The sequence below is a fragment of the Ctenopharyngodon idella genome, chromosome 3, assembly GCF_019924925.1.
Source record: "Ctenopharyngodon idella isolate HZGC_01 chromosome 3, HZGC01, whole genome shotgun sequence".
Taxonomy (NCBI): domain Eukaryota; kingdom Metazoa; phylum Chordata; class Actinopteri; order Cypriniformes; family Xenocyprididae; genus Ctenopharyngodon; species Ctenopharyngodon idella.
In genome coordinates, this window is record NC_067222.1 from 1,931,462 (window position 1) to 1,955,313 (window position 23,852).

General features: G+C 35.1%; 1 protein-coding gene across 4 annotated transcripts in view; it reads left to right on the forward strand.

Annotated features, from left to right (window-relative positions):
* srl (sarcalumenin) overlaps window positions 1–23,852 on the forward strand; it is a 30,033-nt gene that overhangs the window by 192 nt on the left and 5,989 nt on the right. The window contains exons 2-4 of one of the 4 annotated variants that reach the window (XM_051885277.1): window positions 12,675–12,770; window positions 15,190–15,285; window positions 21,061–21,096. In XM_051885277.1, coding sequence (XP_051741237.1) covers window positions 12,675–12,770; window positions 15,190–15,285; window positions 21,061–21,096 — 228 coding nt within the window. Of the gene's footprint in view, window positions 1–12,674; window positions 12,771–14,882; window positions 15,034–15,189; window positions 15,286–21,060; window positions 21,097–23,852 lie in introns of those variants that run through there. The other 3 variants (XM_051885285.1, XM_051885279.1, XM_051885294.1) reach the window with 3 other exon arrangements.

The following is a 23,852-nucleotide window of genomic DNA, read 5'->3' on the forward strand; positions in this document are numbered from 1 at the left end:
ACCAAGATGAACTTTACTTGTCTGTAGAACCACGTCCCAATCCCCATCTAGTGATTTGAAACATTTTAGCTCAGTGTGCAAAGAAAAAAACTCCTGGAAACTGAATCAATGATTGAAAGCATTGCATGTTAAGATTATTCTTGTTGGGCAATATGTCAGTCATTTCTAAATGGTTGGTATAAACTATAGGCCATTTGAATGAGTTATGCATGATAATGGTGCCTTAAAACTATGACGGTCACCAGCCGGAGATGGGCCATGTCACCATCTGCTGAGCTATTTAAACCTGCAGCATTCAATAATAACTCTTGGCAAGGATGTTATTTTAAGACTTGACATGTATGATTTTACAAAAAAGTTGTCTGAATGCTGAACAAATCCTTTTTATTTCAAATTTACGATATGTATTCCTGTTTAAGTCTATAGAAGCTCTGAGTAGCTGATTGTGTCATGGTAGGACAAATGCATGGGGTTTATTTTCGTACGGTAGACAATTTAGCCCATGCATTGCGTGTCAGCTGTTGTGAGGCATGGCACCAGCTTATGGAAAGAGCTAGAGTCTTGGGACAACTGTTGAACACTCGCTGTATTCCTGTTTCCAACAAGTCCCGAGACATCCTATATCATCATTTTTTAAGTGTGATTGGGGGTTCTGGTAGTATTTATATGAAGTTTGAGGTGCTTGTATTCACAACTTTGCTTGAGGCAACTAAATCCTCTAACCACTCCATCCCAGAAGGTCTTGTCTCATAACCCTAGGCTATAAAAGTCCAGCTACTCTAGCTTTGGATGTGATTTTCCGAGGGCTCTGGCAGCCGCTTTTACCCTTGTTCCGTCCTTGGGCTCCTCTTAGGCCCGACGTGGGCCTTCGTGGGCCCAGTCTGCCGTCAGGTGTCTAAGATTGGAAGTTGTCCTGTAACCAGACACTGTCTACTATAGATTCCCCCATCGTCCTCTTCCTCGCTTCCCCTCCCATCCCACCCGCGCTTGTCTTTGGATCCAGCGTGCAGCTGCTGTCACCCTGACACAATCGCAATTTATTTATTCCCAGCCACTGGCCATATAAGGACGTGCATTATCTCAGCAGGAGGAGCCGCGGCGATCTATGCCAGTCCATTATTGTGTGTGTGTGTGTGTGTACAACTAGAGAATTAAAGTGCTAGTTTTCTCAAATGGACAAAAATGTGGCTGATTCAGTGATAACTGTAGCATTGTCGAATGATAGTTGAAATTGGTGTACAAGCTTCTAAGTTTTTGCTCATGTGTTATTGGTGAAAGAGCTCTCAATTTGATTGTGGGCTGAATAAAATAAAGGAAATTTTGGCAATTTCACTGGTGCAAATTGGAGTAGCATCTTAATCTGTGAGAAGGTTGAGAGTTTTGCATAAACTTGGTTGTTTTTAATCTAATTAAGTCGAAAAAGCAAGCAAATTTTGCCATAACCCATGCCTTGATACTGTTGTCTTTTACTGTGTAAATCCACTAACAAGCATCTTGAATTTGGTGTTGGTTATAGAGTTTGCTCTGATGTTGATTGACAGGGGGTGTGGCTTAATTTGTCAAAACATGATCTAGGTCCAGTTGCTTTGTATTAGGCTAAAGGTTTTACAACCTTATGACCTCGCATCTGTTCGCCTTCCTCACCTTCCTTCTGTTTAGCCACATCAAAATGTCTTTTGGGAATGTTTCTTTCTTTCTTTCTTTTCTTTTTTCTTTGCTAGCATGGTGTGTGATTGCTGAAATAAATGATTTAAAAGTTCAAACCAGATTGGAATGACTAATCTCAAGTCAAGGTTGAAATTGCCACATCACTGCCTTTGATTCAAATCCCGTATCAAGCCAATACTCCTAGAAATAAAGAATCCAAAAGGTGGTTTTCGCAGAGATGCCATAGAAGAACCTTTTTTGGTTCCCAAAAGAACCTTTCAGTGAACAGTTCTTAAGAACCTTTTGTTCAGTGGAAAGGTTCCATGGGTGTTAAAGGTTCTTCATGGAACCATCGATGCCAATAAAGAACCTTAATTTTTAAAGGTGAACCTTGAGTAATGGTGGAAGTCGTCCCCATTGACTACACATTTGATATGGGTACTCGATGCGAGTAAGGGCTCTCCCCACCTTTCAGCAATGTAGTAACGCAGGCATGTGGTGCCCCTGCTCTTTAGGGACTTCCCTCTGCTAGGAATTGTGGGACGGGCAGCCAAATGCTTATTCCATAAAAAGGCCAATGCGACGTGGCTTTACAAAAACGAGTCATGCTTTCAATCCCCTTTACCCCCTCGGTCCCATGTGATATACTTACTGCGTCCTAACTCTGATACCCATGATTCCTCTGTGGAATTACCGCCAGGAAATGATCCTGGTTCTCGGTTTCAAAAATGTGTCGCCACTGCCATTTTGTGTCATGCTATTAAAAGCTTTGAAGTAACAAGCTAAAAACAGCACACAAAAACTTCTGGAATCTTTTTCTACTACAAAGTCTCTTTGTCAAATGTGAGTTTTAATCTTGGGTATCTTCGCACAGTAGTAATCATTTAGATTGTGATTTTATTAACTCTTGAGGATACTTATTTTATGAATATATTTACTAACTGCTAATTCTGGAAGCTTAGAGTCGCACCTCTGATTGACAGAAAAAGGCCAGTGAGACTCCGCCCCCTGGTTCTTTCTGAGGCATGACCCATTGTGGAGCTATTTCTGTCATCAAGTCAGACCAGAACCTTGGCACCTGTTGCTATTCATGTCTCAGTGATTTGCCATAGATAGATAGATAGACATATATTTTTATTTAAAATATATAATTTTATGTAACTTTTATTTTATGTATGTTAATATATTAAATAATATTATGTAAGGAATAATTGATGACGGGCCATTGAATTCTTAGAAAATAATGCACACCCGAGGTGGTAATGTGGCCACGACGCGAAGCGGAGTCACACCTCAGGTGTGCATTATTTTCTAATAATTCAACAGTCTGGAGTCAATTATTCTGCTTATACTATTGTTACCACACCTCAAGACACTGTTCTGATGTTGTATTTCAATATATTTGTCAGGTTTTTATCCTTAAAACACTCTTATGCCTCCATTGCTAATTCCAAAACATCATTTCAAAACTAGTAACGGAGGCTTAAGCCTTGATAGCAGAATAATACCACTGATACAGTTATTAACGCACTTATTAACGCAGTTATTAACGCAGAGAGAGAGCGAGAGAGAGAGAGCGCAAGAGAAAGTATGCGCTTTCAGGACACAATGGTAAAAACCATGACAATAATTTGTCGTTTTCATCTTATTGTTTACTATATTTATTTGCTTGGTGTCATTGTGGGTTTTGTTTCTTTTGCGGTTGTAGGCTGTAAGGACCTATTGAAATAATTGAAAACATTTGGTGAACTGCAATGCGGTCAAGACCTGCCTAGAACTACTTTAGCCGTGCGATTCCCTGAAAATAATTGCACACCTTAGAACAACCAATCAGATTAGAGTATTCAGCAGCCCTGTAGTATAAGTTAAAATATTATTATGTAATCGTGTGATGTACTGATATCTCATAATACCATGGTATTGCCGTTTTATACCATCATTGTATTATGGTACTTTTTCTGTGAGGGCTGTTACAGCATTGACCGTTTGATTTTGTGAAGTTTAGCCGATGTGTAATGTAATACATTTAATCCCACAGCAGCTTTGTTCAGCTGGAAATCCCTTGGCCCACTGTAAAGGTTGTGTACACCTCTCCCTAGCTGCCGGTAAATCCTGTGGGTTCAGACGGGCTCAAGGCTCACCTCCCTAATTATGTTCACATTAATTCAATTTACCTCCTGCATCTGCCAGTAGAACATGATCAGGAGCTTTTACCCTGATACACCAAGGAAAACAGCCTCTGGAACTATACTAGACCATTTGCATGATAGGTTGCTAGTTAGAAAATGAACTGCATTTTTGTGTTGATGGCTCACATGTGCTGTCAGAGGTCTAAACAATCACCTGCAGCTTTTTAAGGACCTCCATCTGTGTTTATGCTATAAACCACTATCATAAACATTGAGAGAGCCTTCGTAAACAGACTATTATTTAGACACCTGTAAGGTTAGCAGATGATATTAAGCTTTGTTTCCTCCCAAAACGTGAATGTGTGTATTTGACCAATAAGCCGCAGACTACAGTAGTCCGATGGCATTCCAGCAGGATGAGCTATAGCAACAGCTGTGTTTTTTCCAAAGCCTCTGTTGCTAGGCGACAGACTCATTGGATGTCCGTAGACCCTACGACAGATGCTGGTGGTTTGCGTATTTGTCCTTAACAGTGTGTACAGGGTTAAATTAAAGCTAACCCCCAAGGACTGACATGGTGCTTTCCTAAAGTGGATATATTTGTGATTGTATATTATATATTAGGTGCTGGAGCTGCTGTAGTGTGCGTACTGTGATGGTACAGACTCTGGTCATGTAAATCTTTGACAGCCTTTGTGGAGATATTTAATAGATTTGATGCTATGAGCTGTGTGGATATAAACCTTGCCCACATGAGAATATTTTACACAGCCACTAATGTCCTCCACAGTACTAAGTTATTGAATAATTAATTGAAGAGATTCATTTAAAAATGTTGATTCATCCAGTAACGAAACAAGAAGTCTTTATGAGTGAGTCATTGAATCATTCATTCAAGAGATTCACTCAAAAACACTGATTCATCCAGTAATGAAACAAGTGAAGTATCTATGAGTGAGTCATTGAATCATTCATTCAAGAGAATCACTCAAAAACGCTGATTCATCCAGTATTGAACATGAAAGTCTTTATGAGTCATTGAATCATTAATTCAAGAGATTCACTCAACAACGCTGATTTATCCAGTAACGAAACATGAAGTCTTTATGAGTGAGTTATTGAATCATTCATTCAAGAGATTCACTCAAAAACGCTGAATCATCCACTAATGAAGCAAGAAGTATTTGGGTGAGTCACTGAATCATTCATTCAAGAGATTCACTCAAAAACGTTGATTCATCCAGTAAAGAAACAAGTCTTTATGAGTGAGTCATTGAATCTTTCATTCAAGAGATTCACTCAAAAACACTGATTCATCCAGTAATGAAACAAGTGAAGTATTTATGAATGAGTCATTAAATCATTCATTCAAGAGATTCACTCAAAAACACTGATTAATCCGCTAATGAAACAAGAAGTATTTGGGTGAGTCACTGAATCATTCATTCAAGAGATTCACTCAAAAACGTTGATTCATCCAGTAAAGAAACAAGTCTTTATGAGTGAGTCATTGAATCTTTCATTCAAGAGATTTGTTCAAAAATGCTAATACATCCACTAATGAAACAAGTGAAGTATTTATGAATGAGTCATTGAATCATTAATTCAAGAGATTCACTCAAAAACGTTAATTCATCCAGTAAAGAAACAAGTCTTTATGAATGAGTCATTAAATCATTCATTCAAGAGATTCACTTAAAAATGCTGATTCATCCAGTAACAAAACAAGAAGTGTTTTAGAACTGGTACACCGAAAATGCCATGGCAAAAGTTTGAGCATGCTAACTGTTCTGTCGTTGGCTGCACAGATGAGCACACAACACTATTTAGAGTCTCATTAGCTTGGATAGCCTGCAACTTGACCCTGGCAAGCTCGATTGCTAAAAAAAAAAGGAGCATTTCTGTCTGAGCGATATTTTGGAAAAATATTAGACCATTCACAGCATTTGATAGCAATCATAAACATTAGCCGGGTGTGTATGGCTCTGTTTGGCAAACAGGTACGCTATGTATAGTAGGCGTCCATACAGGTTTTGCACAAAAGATTAACATGACGGCACATGCTAGTCAGTGAGTTGAGTCAACTCCACAGCAACTACCAAAACAAATCTTTAGAATCTACTGTTAACTTTCTTATCCTTATGGCAAAATTCTGTTTTCACAAACAACGGTTTCTTAAGAAAATACCTACTTTTAAAGATTTCTTATGTGAAGTAGAACATTTGATCAAATGTATAAGAATAATTAATAACAAAAAATGTATTTCTTTTTTGAAGAGATATGATGAGATCTTTCATGTACTGTGATTAATACTTGTTTTGGTGTTTTGTTTTGTTTTTTATCCTCTTTTCTTTGTTGTTCTTTCTTTTCTTTGTTCCTAAAAAAGCTATTTAAATGTATCTTTCTCTTTTAATGATAACTGTCAATTTATTTTTCTCTCTTCCATATGTTCAGATGACTTTGGATGTATTCTTGATACATTCTATTTCATTAATGTCATCTATAAATTGTTTGCAATAAAAAAAAAAAAAAAATATTCACGAGTATTCACACTGGAAGCGTTTGTACAGTGACACAGCAGCGGCTCCAAGCTACATATAAAGTGAGCATTTCTTTACAAAGACAGCTATAAATTTGTTTTTATAAGTTGGTCATTGATAAACTTGATAGTTTTGAAAGTTTGTTGACATGAAGAGGTGTACAACATTCGCATATAAACGTAAATAAATAAAAATAAATAAATAAAAGCCTTGTGTCATCCATTGCTGCTCACGAATGAGGTAAGCTTTGTGGTTTACATCATCTGCCATGTGCACATGTTTACAAGACAGCAAACTCGGCTCCGCCTTCTTCTGGAAAGGGGGTGGGGAGCAGCAGCTCATTTGCATTTAAAGGGACACACAGAAAAATGGCGTGTTTTTGCTCACACCCAAATAGAGGCAAATTTGACAAGCTATAATAAATGATCTGTGGGGTATTTTGAGCTGAAACTTCAGACACATTCTGAGGACACTAGAGACTTATTACATCTTGTGAAAAGGGGCATAATAGGTTTCCTTTAACATTTTTTTTTACATTTATTATAGTTTACTTTTAACATTCATTTATTCAATTATTTAATTTCTTTTTTACATTGTACTAGGTGTTCGTACTGGTCTGTTTTATACTATAGGCCTTTTCTGTATATGCAGATTAGCATTTATTAGCAAACCCCTCCCGACCCCCACACGGTTCACAGTTCATCCATTTAAACTGCACACCTCGTCACTAACCTTTCTCTGTTTTAGCGCCATGCTGAGCTCAACGTTACAGGGCTGTATTTTTAGCAGCTTGACTTGGCCGGCGTCGGCTGAGCACTTGTATGCTTTAACTAGCACGTCGTGTCATCACAACAGGCCTGCAGCCTCTGGTGCCGAGAGCACCATCTGTTCCTCACTCTTCTCAAGCTCTGCCTCAACAATATGGCATTGCATTCACTGGGGCGTCTCCTCAGCGGGCTGGAAAAACGTGTGAAGTGCTCAGCTGTAGAATCTGACCGCGGCGAGTCATTGTAAAGTCTACAAAAGCTGAAATATAAATAAAATAAAAGGTCACAAGAGGGCAGCTGTGGAAAGTGTGAAATAATGTTGTTTTGTTTGCCACCCCTGTTGGAAATTTCAGCAAATACCAGTTTCGGATAGTTGCTTTTACACTGTTTCTGGCTTGTCCTAGCCGGTCATTTATGTTTAGCTAAGCCAAACTGATCAAAAGTGAAAGTGAGATTACTTTAAAAAAAAAAATAGTTATATGAATTTCTTTGATTTTCAGTTTTTTTTTTTTTTTTTTTTTTCCTTCCTTACATAGTTTGATTGACAGGCGATCTAACCAATCATAATGGCAAATCCGCCATTTTGTTTGACAAAGCAGTCAGGGGAGTTAGTAGATTAATGTCGGTGGACTTGAACTTGACAAATGGTGTACTGACGTCTTTCCGCAGTTGAAACAACATTCCTTCTGATGTTCATTCATGTTTATTTGATGCTATAAATTAACTAGTAGGAAGAGATGATCGGTTCACGAGCCGCTTGAACTGAGGCACTACAGCAATCTGTCACGACACATTAAAGTGCCACAAAACGGTATTTATTGTTTAAATTTCTTTCTAATGACACATTTTTAAATTTGAGACTTTGTTTCATATCAAAAGTAACCTGCTCTGTCTTGTTTGTCGACGCATTCAGTGTCCTCTTTGCTCCGCGATGTATTTTTCACTGCGTGAGAACATGATGTCGGACGTAGCAACAGTAACCAAAGGGGGCGGGTCTTTACGAACGGTCAATTTCAGTTTATTTCAGTTCAAATTCATTTATTTATAGCAAACAACGTGTACCCGTCACTGGTTTGATCAGCCTGAGATGAACTCTAAAGATATGTCCTGGTGCGATGTAAACAGATGCCTGGTCCTTCAGAAACCTGCTGCCCCACATTCACAGATGGTTTTTACGTTTGTGCTGCTGCAGGTTGATAAGCATATATTACTTGAGCTGTTAGTTATTTTCGTCGACAGCCAAAGAGGAAGGCTAATGCATGCCTAAGACAGTTTCAAATAAGCAAATAAATGCCAATGGACACCCGAGAACAAAATAAATACGCCGTTTAGCTGTATGGGCCAGCAGGGGGATTGTGGGAAGGGATGACAGATGATGTGGACTGCATGCAAAGAGCCAAACTGAACTTCTAGAGATTTCCAGGCAAACTGCATAGTAACAAGTACTCAGAATGCTTCACATGAATCACATTGGTTTGTGCTAAAGATTATGAAGGTTTTCGCAAATAGCTCAAGTTAAAGGGTTAGTTCACCCAAAAATGAAAAGTCTGTCATTAATTACTCACCCTCATGTCGTTCCAAACCCGTAAGACTTTTGTTCATCTTCAGAACACAAATTAAGATATTTTTGATGAAATCTGAGAGCTTTCTGTCCCTCCATAGACATTAACACAACTACCACTTTGATGCGTCAAAAAGTTCATAAAGAGAAAACTAATCCATATGAATTCAGTGGTTTAGTCCAAATTCAAACAGATTGAATTTAGGCTTTTATTTACATGTATGAGGGTAATTAATGACAGAATTTTCATTTTTGGGTGAGCTAACCCTTTACCAGGTGCACTCTTTAGTGTCTTGCTTTAAAACTAGTACTAGGATAGTACTAGGATTTTTACGTACAATTAAATCCTCATGTGTTCTCTAAGTAAACATGTATAGAAAACCGTACATACTGCGATACAGTGTGTGTTCTTGGGTGCATAAGGGCAACTGCCCACTGCTGGTTATTTTTAGGATGAGGTGTCTGTTATCTGTCTTATTATCAGATAATCCAACCATTTGGTAGCCATGTGTCAATCACTGAAGATCCACTTGTTATGAAACCAGGGAGTCCCCCATGTACACCAACTCCCCGGTGTTATGAAACCAAGGCTACATTACGCTTGACCACTGTTTGATTTATTTATTTTTGGTCTGATACTCTAAAATAAGACTGATCAAAAACTGAAATCACATACAGTACACAAACATGACGGTTCGGTACGTACCTTGGTATTGAAGTCACGGTTTGGTACAGCAGGGGGGAGAAAACTAAACATAAATTTGCTTCTTTTTTCTTCTTTTTTATTAAAAGTGGTTTATTGAACAAATGCTGTCTTTCTCTTGAAATAAATTCAATTATAATTAGCATTTTCTTAAGGATGAAAACAAATCTATCTCAGCTAATGCTGTAAACTATATAGGGAGCCCTTTCTTATCACATTACTATAATATTAAAGGTTACAATTAACAAAAGAGCCCAAACTATTACATTCAGTTGCTGTTTTTTTTTTTTTTTTTTTAAATATAATAATCAACATATTATGTATACATGTTCGTATATTTAGTGAAATGCTCCTCTCTAGAGTTAATTTCTCTAGTGAACTAATACGCTGTGGACACTGAATGACTTTCCTGAGGTAAATGTAATGCTACGTTTGTTCTTTTTCTGCGCTTTTTCCTGTTGTGGCGGTTAGCAAACAGTGTTGCATTACCGTACATGCCCCCTTCTGGATTGGAGTGTGGATCACCTGCGACTGACTGTATTTGTCGTCTGGCTGTATGAACCAAACTGTGACAGTTCAGGACGAATACATTTACCGTTACTCCCCTAATCTATAAATCTAATCTGGAGGTACTACATTTGCCATGTTGTCATGTGTCATGTGACATACGATGTCAGTTATGTTGTTTCACTGCTATTCACAAATCCTCTGCCGAGGCCTGTTTTTCGAACACTGTGTATTCGGACATACTACTCTTTTGGTGTACTGTTTTTTGCCTACTATGTAGTAGGGAAGTATTTGATTTTAGACACAGCCAAAGACTTTTACTTGGCAATACATTTCAAATAAATGCTGTTCTTTTTAACTTTCTATTCATCAAAGAATCCTGGTAAAAAAAAAAAAATTTTTTAAAAAGTTTGATAAGACTGATCAAAGTCAATTTGTCAAAACAAAACTGAAATGTATTGTTAAACAGGAAATGTAATAGATGTTGTTGTGTTCTCCTCACCTCTTTCCTCCAAAAGAGATGTCGTGCTGCTAATATGAGAGGAACTTGTAATGAATGGCAGCGCTGCTAAATATAAACGTGGAGACATGGTTTCTTCCCATTAGACTCCATTTATGTCTTCGTTCCTGATAACAGCAGCCTGGCAGGAACACCCAGAGGCATTGTGGGTAAATGTCTATGAACAAGAGGGAAGATTGTAGCATGAATATCAATATTGTGACATTAATAGTACAACAATGCCCTGATGAGACGTGTGCTTGACAAATGTTGACAGCAAATAACCGCTAATGTAAGGAAAGCATTACTATTGCTGTTGCTTGTTAACTTGTTATGGATATGAATGATAGCCCAGATTACATGTTTATTGAGACTGTGTGGTGCTATATGCTTATGATTCTTTTTTTCTGATGGACAATAAGGGCAAGTTTACATGACAACAATGTACTAAATACGGAAAACTTTTTTCTTCACATTTTTCTCGTACAGACCACAACATTGTCAAAATGATCCCCGTTCACGCGGATCCGCGAAAACCATTAAATCTACTGTAGATGGAGATGTAGATGGGCCAGTAGATGGAGATATCACTTTGTAAAGAAACACTACGTGCGTTTTTGTAGTTGTACATGGAGACGATAACGGTATTTTCAAAAACTTGCACTTTGAAAACCGTTTTCAAAAGTTTGCATTTTTAGGCCCCCAAAACACTGTTGTTGTGTAAATGAACGGCCAAAACACATGAAAATTTGAATGAATAGAATTGCTATATGCTATTAAAATAGCATATTTTCTTAGCGATAGATGCGATTTACACTAAGTGCAAATAGCTGTAGATGCTATTTACACTAAGTGCAAATAGCAATATATTCTATTTACACTAAGTGACTATAGCAGCATTTTCTTAGCAATATGCTATTTGTGAAAATAGCGATAGATTCTATTTACACCATGTAAAAATATCAGTTCTTTTCAATAAGAGTAAATAGTAATTAGATGCTATCTATACTTTATATTGGCAGATACTATTTGCACCTCAGTATTTTTGTATATTAACAGGATGTAATAATATCATAGAATGTAAATGATTATATTTATTAAAATTATTAAATGGATGCTGCCTTATTGGAAGAATAAAAACCCTCTCTACACCTTCCCCTAACCCTACCCAATAAACACTTACTATTATTAAACACTCGTTCACAGTTTATTTCCACTTTTAGAACATTATTTTCACTTTTATTGAAAATAAATGCAAGCTCGGCAAAAGGCGGATTTGAACTCCCGTCGATCATGTTAAAAGCAAGGTCTGTAAGCTTTACTCGCTAATACTGCGCCACTGAAGACATTGAATTCTGTGCATATTTTTTAAAACTTGAGTGGCCCAACCAGACATTGGTGGGCGGAGCTAGTGTAAATAGTGTTTGCCATCAAGGGATGCTATTTGCACTTAGTGTAAATAGACACTCCGTAAAAAAATCCCACAATACACAAAACCTAGAAGCGCCCAGAACACCTTAGCAAGCACATAGCGTCATTGTGTCAAGTTTTCAAAGACAAACACGATGAATTTTGTGTTTGTCTTTGAAAACCATTTGAACCCCCAATTCCAACCATCCATCATAAATATAATCCATACAGCTCCAGGGGGTTAATAAAGGCCTTCTGAAGAGAAGCGATGGGTTTTTGTAAGACAATTTTCAACATTTGATACTCTAAAATAAGACTGATCAAAGACAAAGACTTTTATATTGTTACAAAAAAAAGTGTAAATTAATTCCAAATAAATGTTGTTCTTTTGAACATTCTATTCATCGAATACCCCCCAAAAATGTATCAGGGTTTCCACAAAAATGTGAAGCAGCACAACTGTTTTCAACATTAAGAATAAATGTTTCTTAAACACCAAATCATCAGTCAAAGACTTTATATTGTTACAAAAAATAAATTCCAAATAAATGCTGTTTGTTTGAACAATTTATTTACCACAATAATTAAAAAATTTAAAACATTGCATTTTCAATCTGAGGCAGCAATCACACTCATGGTCAAATTAAAAGGTGTTTTAAAGTCTGTAAAACTCTTTGTAAATCCCTGTTTATCCGTCCAGCAATGCAGCCATCAGCTCACAAATAACAAATAGCTTGTCGATGCACCTTGGCAAAGACTAAAAGAAGCATTTTATCACAGGATACTAATCACAAAGACCTCAGGAAGACCTGCTGCAGTCAATTATGTTCTGTTGTGGCTCACTGGGCAAGATTTCCTCAGGCTTCAAATGAAGTTTTAACGTGTGTGTGTGTGTGTATGTTTCTCTGCAGAGGAGGAAGCCGTTCTGGAATCCATCCTGAGAGACAGATCTCACATCGAGGAAACTCTGAGGCTCGCAGCAGATGATAAAGCAGGAGATTATGCTGGTGAGGACGTGATACTCACATAAATTTCATTTCAGTTTACAGGCTTTTCACACTATGCTAGCAGGTGAATGTTGTATTTAACCTCGGGTTGAGCAACATTTCACACTAGCCTGCTGAAAAGAAAAACAACTCAGCCACCTGGTTTAAACCAAGAGTTTTCAAACTTTTCAATGCCAAGGACCTAGAAATATGAGGATCTGATTGCAAAACTCCCCTTTCCAAAAATATAAAACAGCAGCTAAATGTTTACTGTATAAGAGAAATATTAAGTGTGATATTTATTATGATTTGTGTGAGTAAATATAAAACTGGAATGTTATCAAATTGTCAATGAGTTAAAAACCTTGTTAACCATTTTTATTTTATTAATAAACAAAATGTATTAATATTAATTTAATAGGTTAATAATAAGTAATATAAGTTAATGATAAAATATAAACTAATATATTATAATAACTAATATTTAAAATGTCCTCTTTTTTTTTTTTACATTTTCCGCAGACCACCAGTGATTTTACTATTGACTAAAAAAATTACAAATTATTTTTATTAATGGAAATATAACTGTAATAAATATTTCAAGAAATATTTGTTGAAAAACCTGAACTGAAAAAAAAAAACATAAACAAAAATGAGAAATGTTGCCTTTGCAAATAACTGAAATTAAGTTTAAGCTGAAATACTAAAATTACTATAACTAAACAAAAATTTTAAATAAAAAAGCTATATTTTTTTATTATTAATATTATTAATAAAAATATAGCTTCAATAAAAAAATGAAATAAAATAATTGTTAAACGATAGTTACATTTAAAAAAAAACCCCTAAAAGAACTGAAAAAACAAACAAAAATTAGAAATGTTGCCTTGGCAAACAACTGAAATTAAGTTTAAGCTAAAGTACTAAAAGTACTAAAATTACCATAATTAAAATAAAAAAATAAAGCTAGCTATCTATCTATCTATCTATCTATATATATATATATATATATATATATATATATATATATAATCGCATAACAAAATTGCTAAAAGTTAAAAACTAATTCAAAATATTACTAAATAAGCTATAAGTAAGCAATAAGGTACTCAAGGCTGTGCTGTATTGTGAATAAGTCACGGCTGAAGGGGTTGCAGGCACTCCGCTTTGCATCGTGCCTAACAACACCCTTCAGCCGTGACTTATTCACGATACAGCACAGCCTTGAATACCTTATTGCTTTTATAAAACGGTTACCACACAATACAAATATTAAAGCCCAAAATATGTATCAATGCAACTTTCATGAAGTAAAATCACTAAAAGCCTTCCTTCCACCAGAAAAAATAGTCCCTCACCATGAACAGCAACAGAAGTTACATTATTACGCCATTAGATGAGACTGTCTTTATGAGTGTGTCAGTCAATAGCGAAGACTTTTACATTGAAAAGACTGAATTGTTGTGAACACGGAACAAAACACAATTGACAAATGCTTTGACTAGCGCTGTTAGTCATGGGAAAACCCCTTAACTGTTAAAAGGACAAGATAATACATCGGACGTTTAAACAGATTTTTTATTATAAACAAAGGACTGACCTGAAGGAAAATGCTAAATCTGAATGCAGGTAATAAACTCGCTCACTCGATCTTTATCTCATAGTACTCTTCTACATAATACAGTAAGCTTCAATGAACAGTATCAATTGAGAACAAACAGTTTACGTTGCTAAGAGTGGTTGCTAAGGGTGTTGTGTAGTGATACACAGAACCGTTGGGTGAAGCGGTCATAGCCGTGTTTTATCGTGAATGACCAATTCTGACCAATCAGAATCAAGGACAGGAACTAACCATTTATAAAAAAATATAAATGCACTGCTTGGCATAGTTTGTAAACTCCTGGTTTCATCTATACACTCAATCTCAAACTACTAACTAAAACTACAATACTGAAGCTGTTTGAGGAGGCGATATATTTTAAGTAATATCAGATATTATGATTTGTTTTTACAGTCACAGCAGCATTTATCTGGCACAAAACAATAACCCTGCTAAAATAAAAAAAGAAAGAAAACAACTACTTTATGAGCAGCTTGTAGGTTGGGCAGCATGAAAACTTGTTGAGTCATTGCTGTTTGTGAATTGAACTTGCCACAAAGGAGGGCAACGATGGATTATTCAGTCCATGTGTCATATCAACTACCAGGAGAAAGTAGTTAACTAACTCAGCAGATCCATTCCAAACGAAAGGACTACCTCAGAAAGGCACGTCAATGTTTTTAGGTTTGTTTACATTGCCGTCTCCTCTCATTTCCTTCCCAAATGCTTTATCCACAACAGCATCTGCAGTCTTTCCTCTCTCCGCTCTACCCGTGTGTCTTGTGCTGGATGTCAAACACAGCTTTCGCTCTTTGTTTATTCTGTGTTTTCATCCTTCAGCTGCGTTGCAGAGGCTGAGAAAGATCTACCACAACTCCATCAGGCCCATGGAGCAGGCCTACAAGTACAATGAACTGAGGCAACACGAGATCTCAGGTACCGGCAGCCTGCCTTCACCGCTCTCTCCTGTGTGTGTTTGTCTACATGCAAAAATATTTAGGCCAACATTTAAGATTTATGTATTTGAATTGCATATAAAATTTCCCTCCATTACAGTTTTAACATAAACTAATAAACTTATTGTGATGCATATTTGCAGGCATACATAAATTGATACAGATTTCTTTCCTAATTATGCTTTTAGATGGATTTTTAACCAAAGACTTTAGATATACAAAATGGCGCACTCGTATTACTAATGTTGGGGAAAGTTACTTTTAAAAGTAATGCTTTACAATATTGTGTTACTCCCTAAACAAGAAACTAATTGTGTTAGTTACTTTTTTAGAAAGTAATGTGTTACGTTACTTTTGCGTTACATTTTCTCACCTGGGCTGGGCTTGCTTGTTTGTTTTTAATAACAAAAAAGTTCTATGTTTGGTAAATCTAAAGGCCTTTTCACATCAAAAGTGAAATGAATAATCCTCAGGCTGAAGGAAATGTAGAGGTCAATAAATGGGAAAACAAAGTAACTTGTGTTACATATTTGAAAAAAGTAACTTGTCAATTTAAAAGTAATCAGTTACTTGTTACATTAAAAAAGTAATTTTTGATTGAACATTGAACTTCTTGACTTTCAGCAATATTCTATATAATGTCGAACTTTAAAAATATAGCAATATGGCAAAATATCCTGAATAATAAGTGACAAAATGTATAGACAATCTTTAATTTTCACCAACTACATTAGGCCATTCTTAGACCTTAAATTTTGCTTAATATTATTAATAGATGTCAGAGTTATTTATTTATTTGTTAATTTTTTATAATCGCATATAAAATTTCCCTCCATTTGGATTACGGATTACACAGTTTTAACAAACTAATTAACTTTTTTGTAATTTATACATAAATGAAATGTGTAAGATTTCTGCACTCAAAATTTAAAAAAAAAAAAAATCATGGCATAGTTTATTATTAACTATTTGCTTATATTGTATTGATTTAACATGGTTAGGTGAATATGTCTACCTGTGGAACAAGCAATATTCCATTAGTTAAAATCTATGAGACTGAAAGAAATTGGATTTATTGATGATAATATTATAAATATATAAACCTGGTATTGTGTAATTAAAACTCATTCAGTTTATTGCCATATATAAATGAAACAGGTAAGATACACATATGCATTACATTAAGTTTATTAGTTTGTTTAAGATGAAACTGTGTGATCCAAATGGATGGAAATATTATATGGAATTCAAACACGTACATCTAGGCCACAAATATTTGTTTTGAGTGTAGTTTTATATGAATGTTGATTGGTTCTTCATCACCATTATATCATTCTCCATCATCCAAACCACTGAGCATTCATCATCATATTCATAAGAAAGAACCCAGGGGTTTGTTTTGAAATATCTTTAAATGCAATAATTGATAAATAGTTTTGAATTACTTGTCCTAAACTCAAAACCATGGCCACTATTTGCATTCTTGGCCCAGTAATTGTCGCTTGCAGCTATAATTAAACATCAATTTCTCTGTGATGTACATCAGCAAATGTGGTTCTTTCATATGAGTATTTCATTTCACTCACAAAAGTTCCAGATACATCAGAGCTAGTAAATAAAATCCCTCTAAACAATCAGCTGCAGGAATAATTGAAGCTAAATGAGAAATGCTGCTAGCTGAAATAAAATAGGTTTTAGTTTTTTATATATATTTTTTTTATTTCATTTAATCTGTATTTTATTCCAAGTTTTTTTTTTTTTTTTTTTTATGGTTTTAGTTTTAGGGCATGTTTACACAACAAAAATGTACTAAAAACGGAAAGGTTTTTCCTTTGCGTTTTTCGTGTACAGATGACAACATTGTCAAAATGATCCCCGTTCGCACGGATCCGCGAAAACTACAAAAAACGGGGTAATATTCATGCCAAGCCAGCAGATGGTGATGTCACTTTGGGAGATGATATGGAGACGATAATGGTATCATTTTTCAAAAACTTGCTGTTTTGGGCTGTTTACACGACACCGTTTTCAACTAAAAACTGAAAACTTTTTATGCATTTTGGCCGTTCATTTACACGACAACAGCAGCGTTTTGGGGGCCTAAAAATGCAAACTTTTGAAAACAAGTTTTAAAATGCAAGTTTTTGAACATAATACCGTTATCATCTCCGTACACTACAAAAAGGTGAATTTGTTTAATTAAGGTTTATACATGCTAGTTTTCATGACAGAACTATTTTTTTTTTCCATTTCTACTGGAGCTGCCAGTTTGCAAAGTTTTAAATGATTATCAAACAAACTATGTAAAAGCGGCGCACTCGGTGTCTGAATTCACTCATTAGTTTTCTTTCACTGGACTGTATTAGTGGACTAATGTAGAGAATAGTGAATGAGGGTATCTGGGGTGATTTCGAACACAGCAAATGTTGTCGTCTGTACGCGAAAAACGCAAAGGGAAAACTTTTCTGTTTTTAGTACATTGTTGTCATGTATACGTGCACTAAAACTAAAACCATTAAAAAAAAAAAAAATCCTTACTTATAATAAAATACACATTAACTGAAATAAAATAAAATATAAAAAGACGAAAACATATTTTATTTCAGCTAGTTTTCCGTAAATGTACCCTTGAACTTTGAAACCCGTTTTCAAAAGTTTGTTTTCAGGCCCCCATGTTGTTGTGTAAATGAATGGCCAAAACTCATACGAAGTTTTGGTTTTTTTAGTTGAAAACGGTGTCGTGTAAACGGCACGTTAGTTAACAACAATGACCCTGCGCTGGACATGAGGCGTTGGCGTGTCCGAGTATCGTGGCTTCTTTGAGCCGACACGTGTGGTTCATCATTCCACAGCTGTAGAGCTGGTGCACATCCAGACGCGGTCGAGGGGGGCCAGAAACAGTGGAAGAAAGAAAGAGAGAGAGAGAGAGAGAGAGAGAGAGAGAGAGAGTTAAAATAGAAAACACAAGGCTTTCTTATTTTTTGCTTGAGGAACGAAGGCCCCATCTGAAAGCAATCAGGAGTTTCTCAACAGCCCTCCCTTTATATAAGCCCTTCATGTGCTCAAGTCTGTACAAATGTCTCATGAATACACATGAAATATCCACTGTGCAGTTTTTCTCTGTTTTTAATTATTTATACAGCAATACCTTAAAAAGAGGAGGTTCTGCAGACATAAATTGTTTTTGGGTGATTGAACTTTTGACTTTTGACTTTCAGCAATATTTTAGAATTTCAAACTTTACAAATATGGCAGTATATCCTGAATGATAAGTGACAAAATGTATACACTTTTAGATCTTAAATGTACACTCTAAAGAATTCTGGGTTAAAAACAAAACAAGTTGGGTTGAAAATGGACAAACGCAGCGATTGGGTTGTTTTAACCCAGCTGTTGGGATAAATGTTTGCCAAACCTGCCGGGTAATTTTATTTAACTCAACTATTGTTTAAAAATTACTATATTGCTTGCTTAAAATGAACCCAAAATATGTTGGAAATGAACATTTATTAATATGTTTAATAAATTAACATTTATTAATAAGTTTAATGAATAACAATTAAACAATAAACATTTATTAAATCGCTTATTAATAAATGTTCACCCTTTTATTATTACTGTTGCCTCTAGTAATTATGAGTCTGATTTTTAATTTCCAACCTATTTTGGGTTCATTTTAAGCCAGTCATTTAGTCATTTTTAAACAATAGTTGGGTTAAATAAAACTTATTAAAACATTTAACCCAGCCACTGGGTTAAAACAACCTAATCGCTGAGTTTGTCCATTTTCAACCCAACTTGTGTTGTTTTTAACCCAGGATTTTTTAGTGTATAATTTTCACCAAATAAATTAGACAATTTTTAGACCTTTAAGTTTGGATTTTGCTTAGTAATCTATAAAAAGCTATTTATTTAAGTTAATTTTTTTAACAATACACTACCATTTTTTGTTGGTGATAACATTTAAAAAGTCCAATAATGACATATTCATAATTTGCCTATGTATGCATATGCAATAAATATATGAATTATGCATGATTTGCATATTAAAACATTTAAATGGATAAAGACACAATACAAAAACATTATTTTGCATATTATTTTGTGTACATAGGTTTCATTTTGTTAAAAGGAAAAAGAAAGTTTAACTCATTGGCCAGAAGAGACACTTAAAGTAGTTTGAGATTGAACAGTTTAGTTGAACAGTGGCCAGTTATGATAGTAAAGCAGTTCAAACCGCAGTGTAGGTGGGTCGTGTCCTCTGTCTGAAGGGTGACTTTCATGGTGCCGACTGAGTGTCCTGCTAACCTCTGACTGAACACTGGGATCGAGCTTGCCCCCTTGTGGCTCAGCATGGTATTTAACCCCTACACTCACCACAATAATGCAAGATTGGCTTTACACTTGTGAGGAAGTAGAAGGAAGCTGAAACAAGCTATCCAAATATCATCCGAGGGCCACTGCTGGTGGGGATCAAAGAAAGATAATGTGTCATAAATCATCGCATCAACATTAGTGCAATAGGAGTACATCTGCCATGCAGGGGGATTCTGGGTACAATCTGACAGCGCAGCTCTGGGTACAGAAATTTGACAGTGTAACTGTAAATGAGCCTGGTTACTGCAAAAACTGTGAGAAATAATATATTTTGATATTTTAGGCTTTTAGAGATTAGACTGTTATATAACAATACATTTAGTAAGGTATATTAAATGTTATTTTTTTATTTTTCCAAACAGAAATCTTGCAGTTTTACTTGAATTTTTATTGATCTTGTTTAAAAAATTATTGGGTTTAATCGTATGCAGAAAATATGCAGATCTTATTCCACCACAAAATCACATTAATAAAATGTATTATATATTGCATAAAGAAAATGAAGCTTATATTTATGACAATTAATTATTATTATTTTTTTTTTTTTTTTTTTTGCTTTGTGACATTATTCTGTGATAATTGCAAAAAAAAAACTAATTCTCATTACTGTAAAACACTAATAAAAATGCTACCTTGTATAAATATATAATGTATATGTAATTTTTCACATAATAATGAAATTATTTTTTGCACTATAGTAATAAATAGTAACACTAGTAGTAAATAGTAACACTATAGTAATAATTTTTACATGTAATTTTTTAGGGTGAAATATTATCTCAACATTTTCTTGACAGATTTTGTGAGGTTCACCATTTAAATTATACAAAAATATATAATTTTTATGTACCCATTTACTTTATTTACTCATGTTCTTAATTTTGTTTATTTATTTATAAGACGGTTTTGTGAGATTCACCCATTTATATATTATATTTTAATATATTTTTTGTCTTGTTGTACACAAAACATAATGTATTTATTTCTTTTTAGGAAGGTTTTGTGAAATTCACCCATTTATACATTTATATAAAAATATTTTTTCTTGTTTTACACAAAACATAATATTTATTCATTCATTCATAAGAAGAATTTGTTGCCATGTGTGTTCAGGACCGTCTCTTCTAGAAATCATTGTATCTGGACGCCCATCAAACCTCACCTACACAAATTTCAGCTCATCAGCACATCATCGTCTCCTGGAAAAGTGTCACTTTCTGTCCTCCTTCTTAACCTCTTTCTTTGACCCCTTCACATCCTCTCTCTTTCTGTTTCTCTTCGTCCTCTGCCTGCACTTTTCCTCACACTTGTCATTTTCATCCCTTTCACTGCGCCTGTCTCTTCCTGTCCTCCCCCGACATCACCCGTCACTAAACAGCCTATCCTGGACGCACACTGGGGGATTCTGCCACAGGTGGGTATATGACGGGGCGCTTCACTGCATGGCACTGCCTGCGTCTCTGATCCCCTGCAGTGTAATGCCAGCTCATCTGCCCAATTACCATCAGCACTCAGTGAGCACTAATTACAAAGTGCCATTATATGTCAGTCAGTGTGTAGTGCTGCTTAGTCGACTTAAGTCGACATTCAGGCTTTAATGGATTTTTTTTTTTTTTTTTGGAGAATATACAACTAACTTAGTCTTTCAAATCATCCAATGGCACATGCAAAAGTTCAACCAGCAGATTTGGGTGAAAGCCTAGATTTGGTTCAGCTAAATTTTTCTTCATCTGACTAATCAAATTGTCTAATTGAATTAATTCTCAACACTAATCGAAGTCTTCGTTCATGAGGATTTTATGAGAATAATTTTAGGATTTAATATCAAAATAGCAACGTGGGTTGCACAGGTTTTTATTTTATAGCATCGTTCTGGATTGGTGTGTGCAATAAACAGTGCTTGACAAGCTAATTTTGATGTATCTGTTAGAAATGTACAGCACTCTTCTAAAGTTTGGTGTCAGTAAGATTTTTTTTGAAAGAAACGAATACTTTTATTCAGCAAGGGTGCATGAAACTGATCAAAAGTGACAGTAAAGACATTTAGGCCTGGTTTCACAGACAGGGCTTAGATTAAGCCCGGATTAGGCCTTAGTTCATTTAGGACATTTAAGTAGCTTTATAAACATGCCTTAGAAAAAAAAAAAAAAACTGGTGTGCTTCTTGAGACAAAACAATGGCAGTCACATATTTTAAAATATGTCATTGCAAGTTGCTTTCAGTTAAAACAGCTCAAACATGCATCAGCTTGTTTCCACCACTAAATAAAAAAAAGATATTTGCGACTTTTTATCTCACAATTCTGACTTTTTTTTTTCTCAGAATAGCGAGATTTAAACTTGCAATTGCGAGTTATAAAGTCAGAATTGCGAGTTATAGTCAGAATTGTGTTATAAAGTCAGAACTGCGTGATATAAATTCAGAATTGAGTTATAAAGTAAGAATTGTGAGTTATAAATTCAGAATTGTGAGTTATAAAGTAAGAATTGTGAGTTATAAAGTCAGAATTGTGAGCTATAAATTCAGAATTGTGAGTTATAAAGTCAGAATTTCGTGATATAAAGTAAGAATTGTTATAAAGTCAGAATTGTGTGATACAAAGTCAGAATTGAGTTATAAAGTCAGAATTGTTACAAAGCCAGAATTGCATGATATAAATTCAGAATTGCGAGTTATAAAGTCAGAATTGTGAGTTATGATCTGAATTTCGTGATATAGTCAGAATTGCATGATATAAAGTCAGAATTGCGCATTATAAAGTCAGAATTGAGAGTTATGATCTGAATTGCGAGATATAAAGTCAGAATTGCATGTTATAAAGTCAGAATTGTGAGATATAAAGTCAGAATTGTGAGTTATGATCTGAATTTCGTGATATAAAGTCAGAATTGCGTGATATAAAGTCAGAATTGTGAGTTATGATCTGAATTTCGTGATATGAAGTCAGAATTGCATGATATAAACTAGCAATTGCTTTTTATAGAGTTTATATTTCACAATTATGACTTTATATCTCGCAATTCTGGGGAAAAAAGTCACAATTTTTTTATTTCATGGCAGAAACAAGCTTCCATAGGTTACACCTAATGTTACAAAAGATTTCTATTTCAAATAAATGTTGTTCTTGTGAACTTTCTATTCATCAAACAATCCTGAAAAAAAGGTTTGCACAACTGATTTCAACATTAATGATAATCAGAAATGTTTCTTGAGCATCAAATCAGAATGATTTCTGAAGGATCATGTGACACTGAAGACTGGAGTAATGATGATGAAAATTCAGCTTTGGTCACAGGAATAAATTACATTTTAAAACATGTAAAAAATATATTGTTTCACACTATTACTGTTATCACTCTATTTTGATCAAATAAATGCAGTCTTGGCGAGCATTAGAGACTTCTTTCAAAAACACTAAAATAAAATCTTACTGACCCCAAAACTTTTGAATAGTAGAGAATAATGTCTGACGCTATTGAAAATGAGCCAGTGAGGAACCTGTTTAATGTTGTACTGTTGTGTATCTGGCTGTTAATAAATCAGGATGAAAATGCCACAAAACAGGATGTGCAAATTAGACAAGACCTAAAGACAGTCTGCACCTCATGATTTTATTTGCATCAGATTAAATATATATGTATCAGTGTTTGTTGCATGTACAGCCCTGGCATGGCCATATGGGTGGGTTACTTGTCTTATGTCAGATGCTTCTATCAAAATTGACTACAATAAAGATCCTACACTCTTAAAAGATCTAAAAAGGTTTTTTTGCAGAGATGCCATAGAGGAACCATTTTGGGTTCCCCAAAGAACCATCTTATCTTAGTGTGAAGAACATTTAAACAATCTAAAGAACGCTTTTCCAGTTCAGTGGAAAGTCTTTATGGGTGTTAAAGGTTCTTCATGGAACCATTGATTCTGATAAAGAACCTTTATTTTTTAGAGTGTAGAGTCACATGCTGTGTCTGAAGGTTGACGGTGGCTCTCTGGTTCTGTTTAGTATGACTGGGCTCAAACCTACAGCTTCTGTGCTGCTAGCGGAGCTCCTTGACCTCTGCACTAACTGTAGTGCTGAGAGGCCTTGAGTGATTGTGTTTGCACTGTTCTGGAGTACTTCATAGAAATGACAAGCTCTGCAATTAATTAAGCTGAAATTAGCTTCACTTCCTA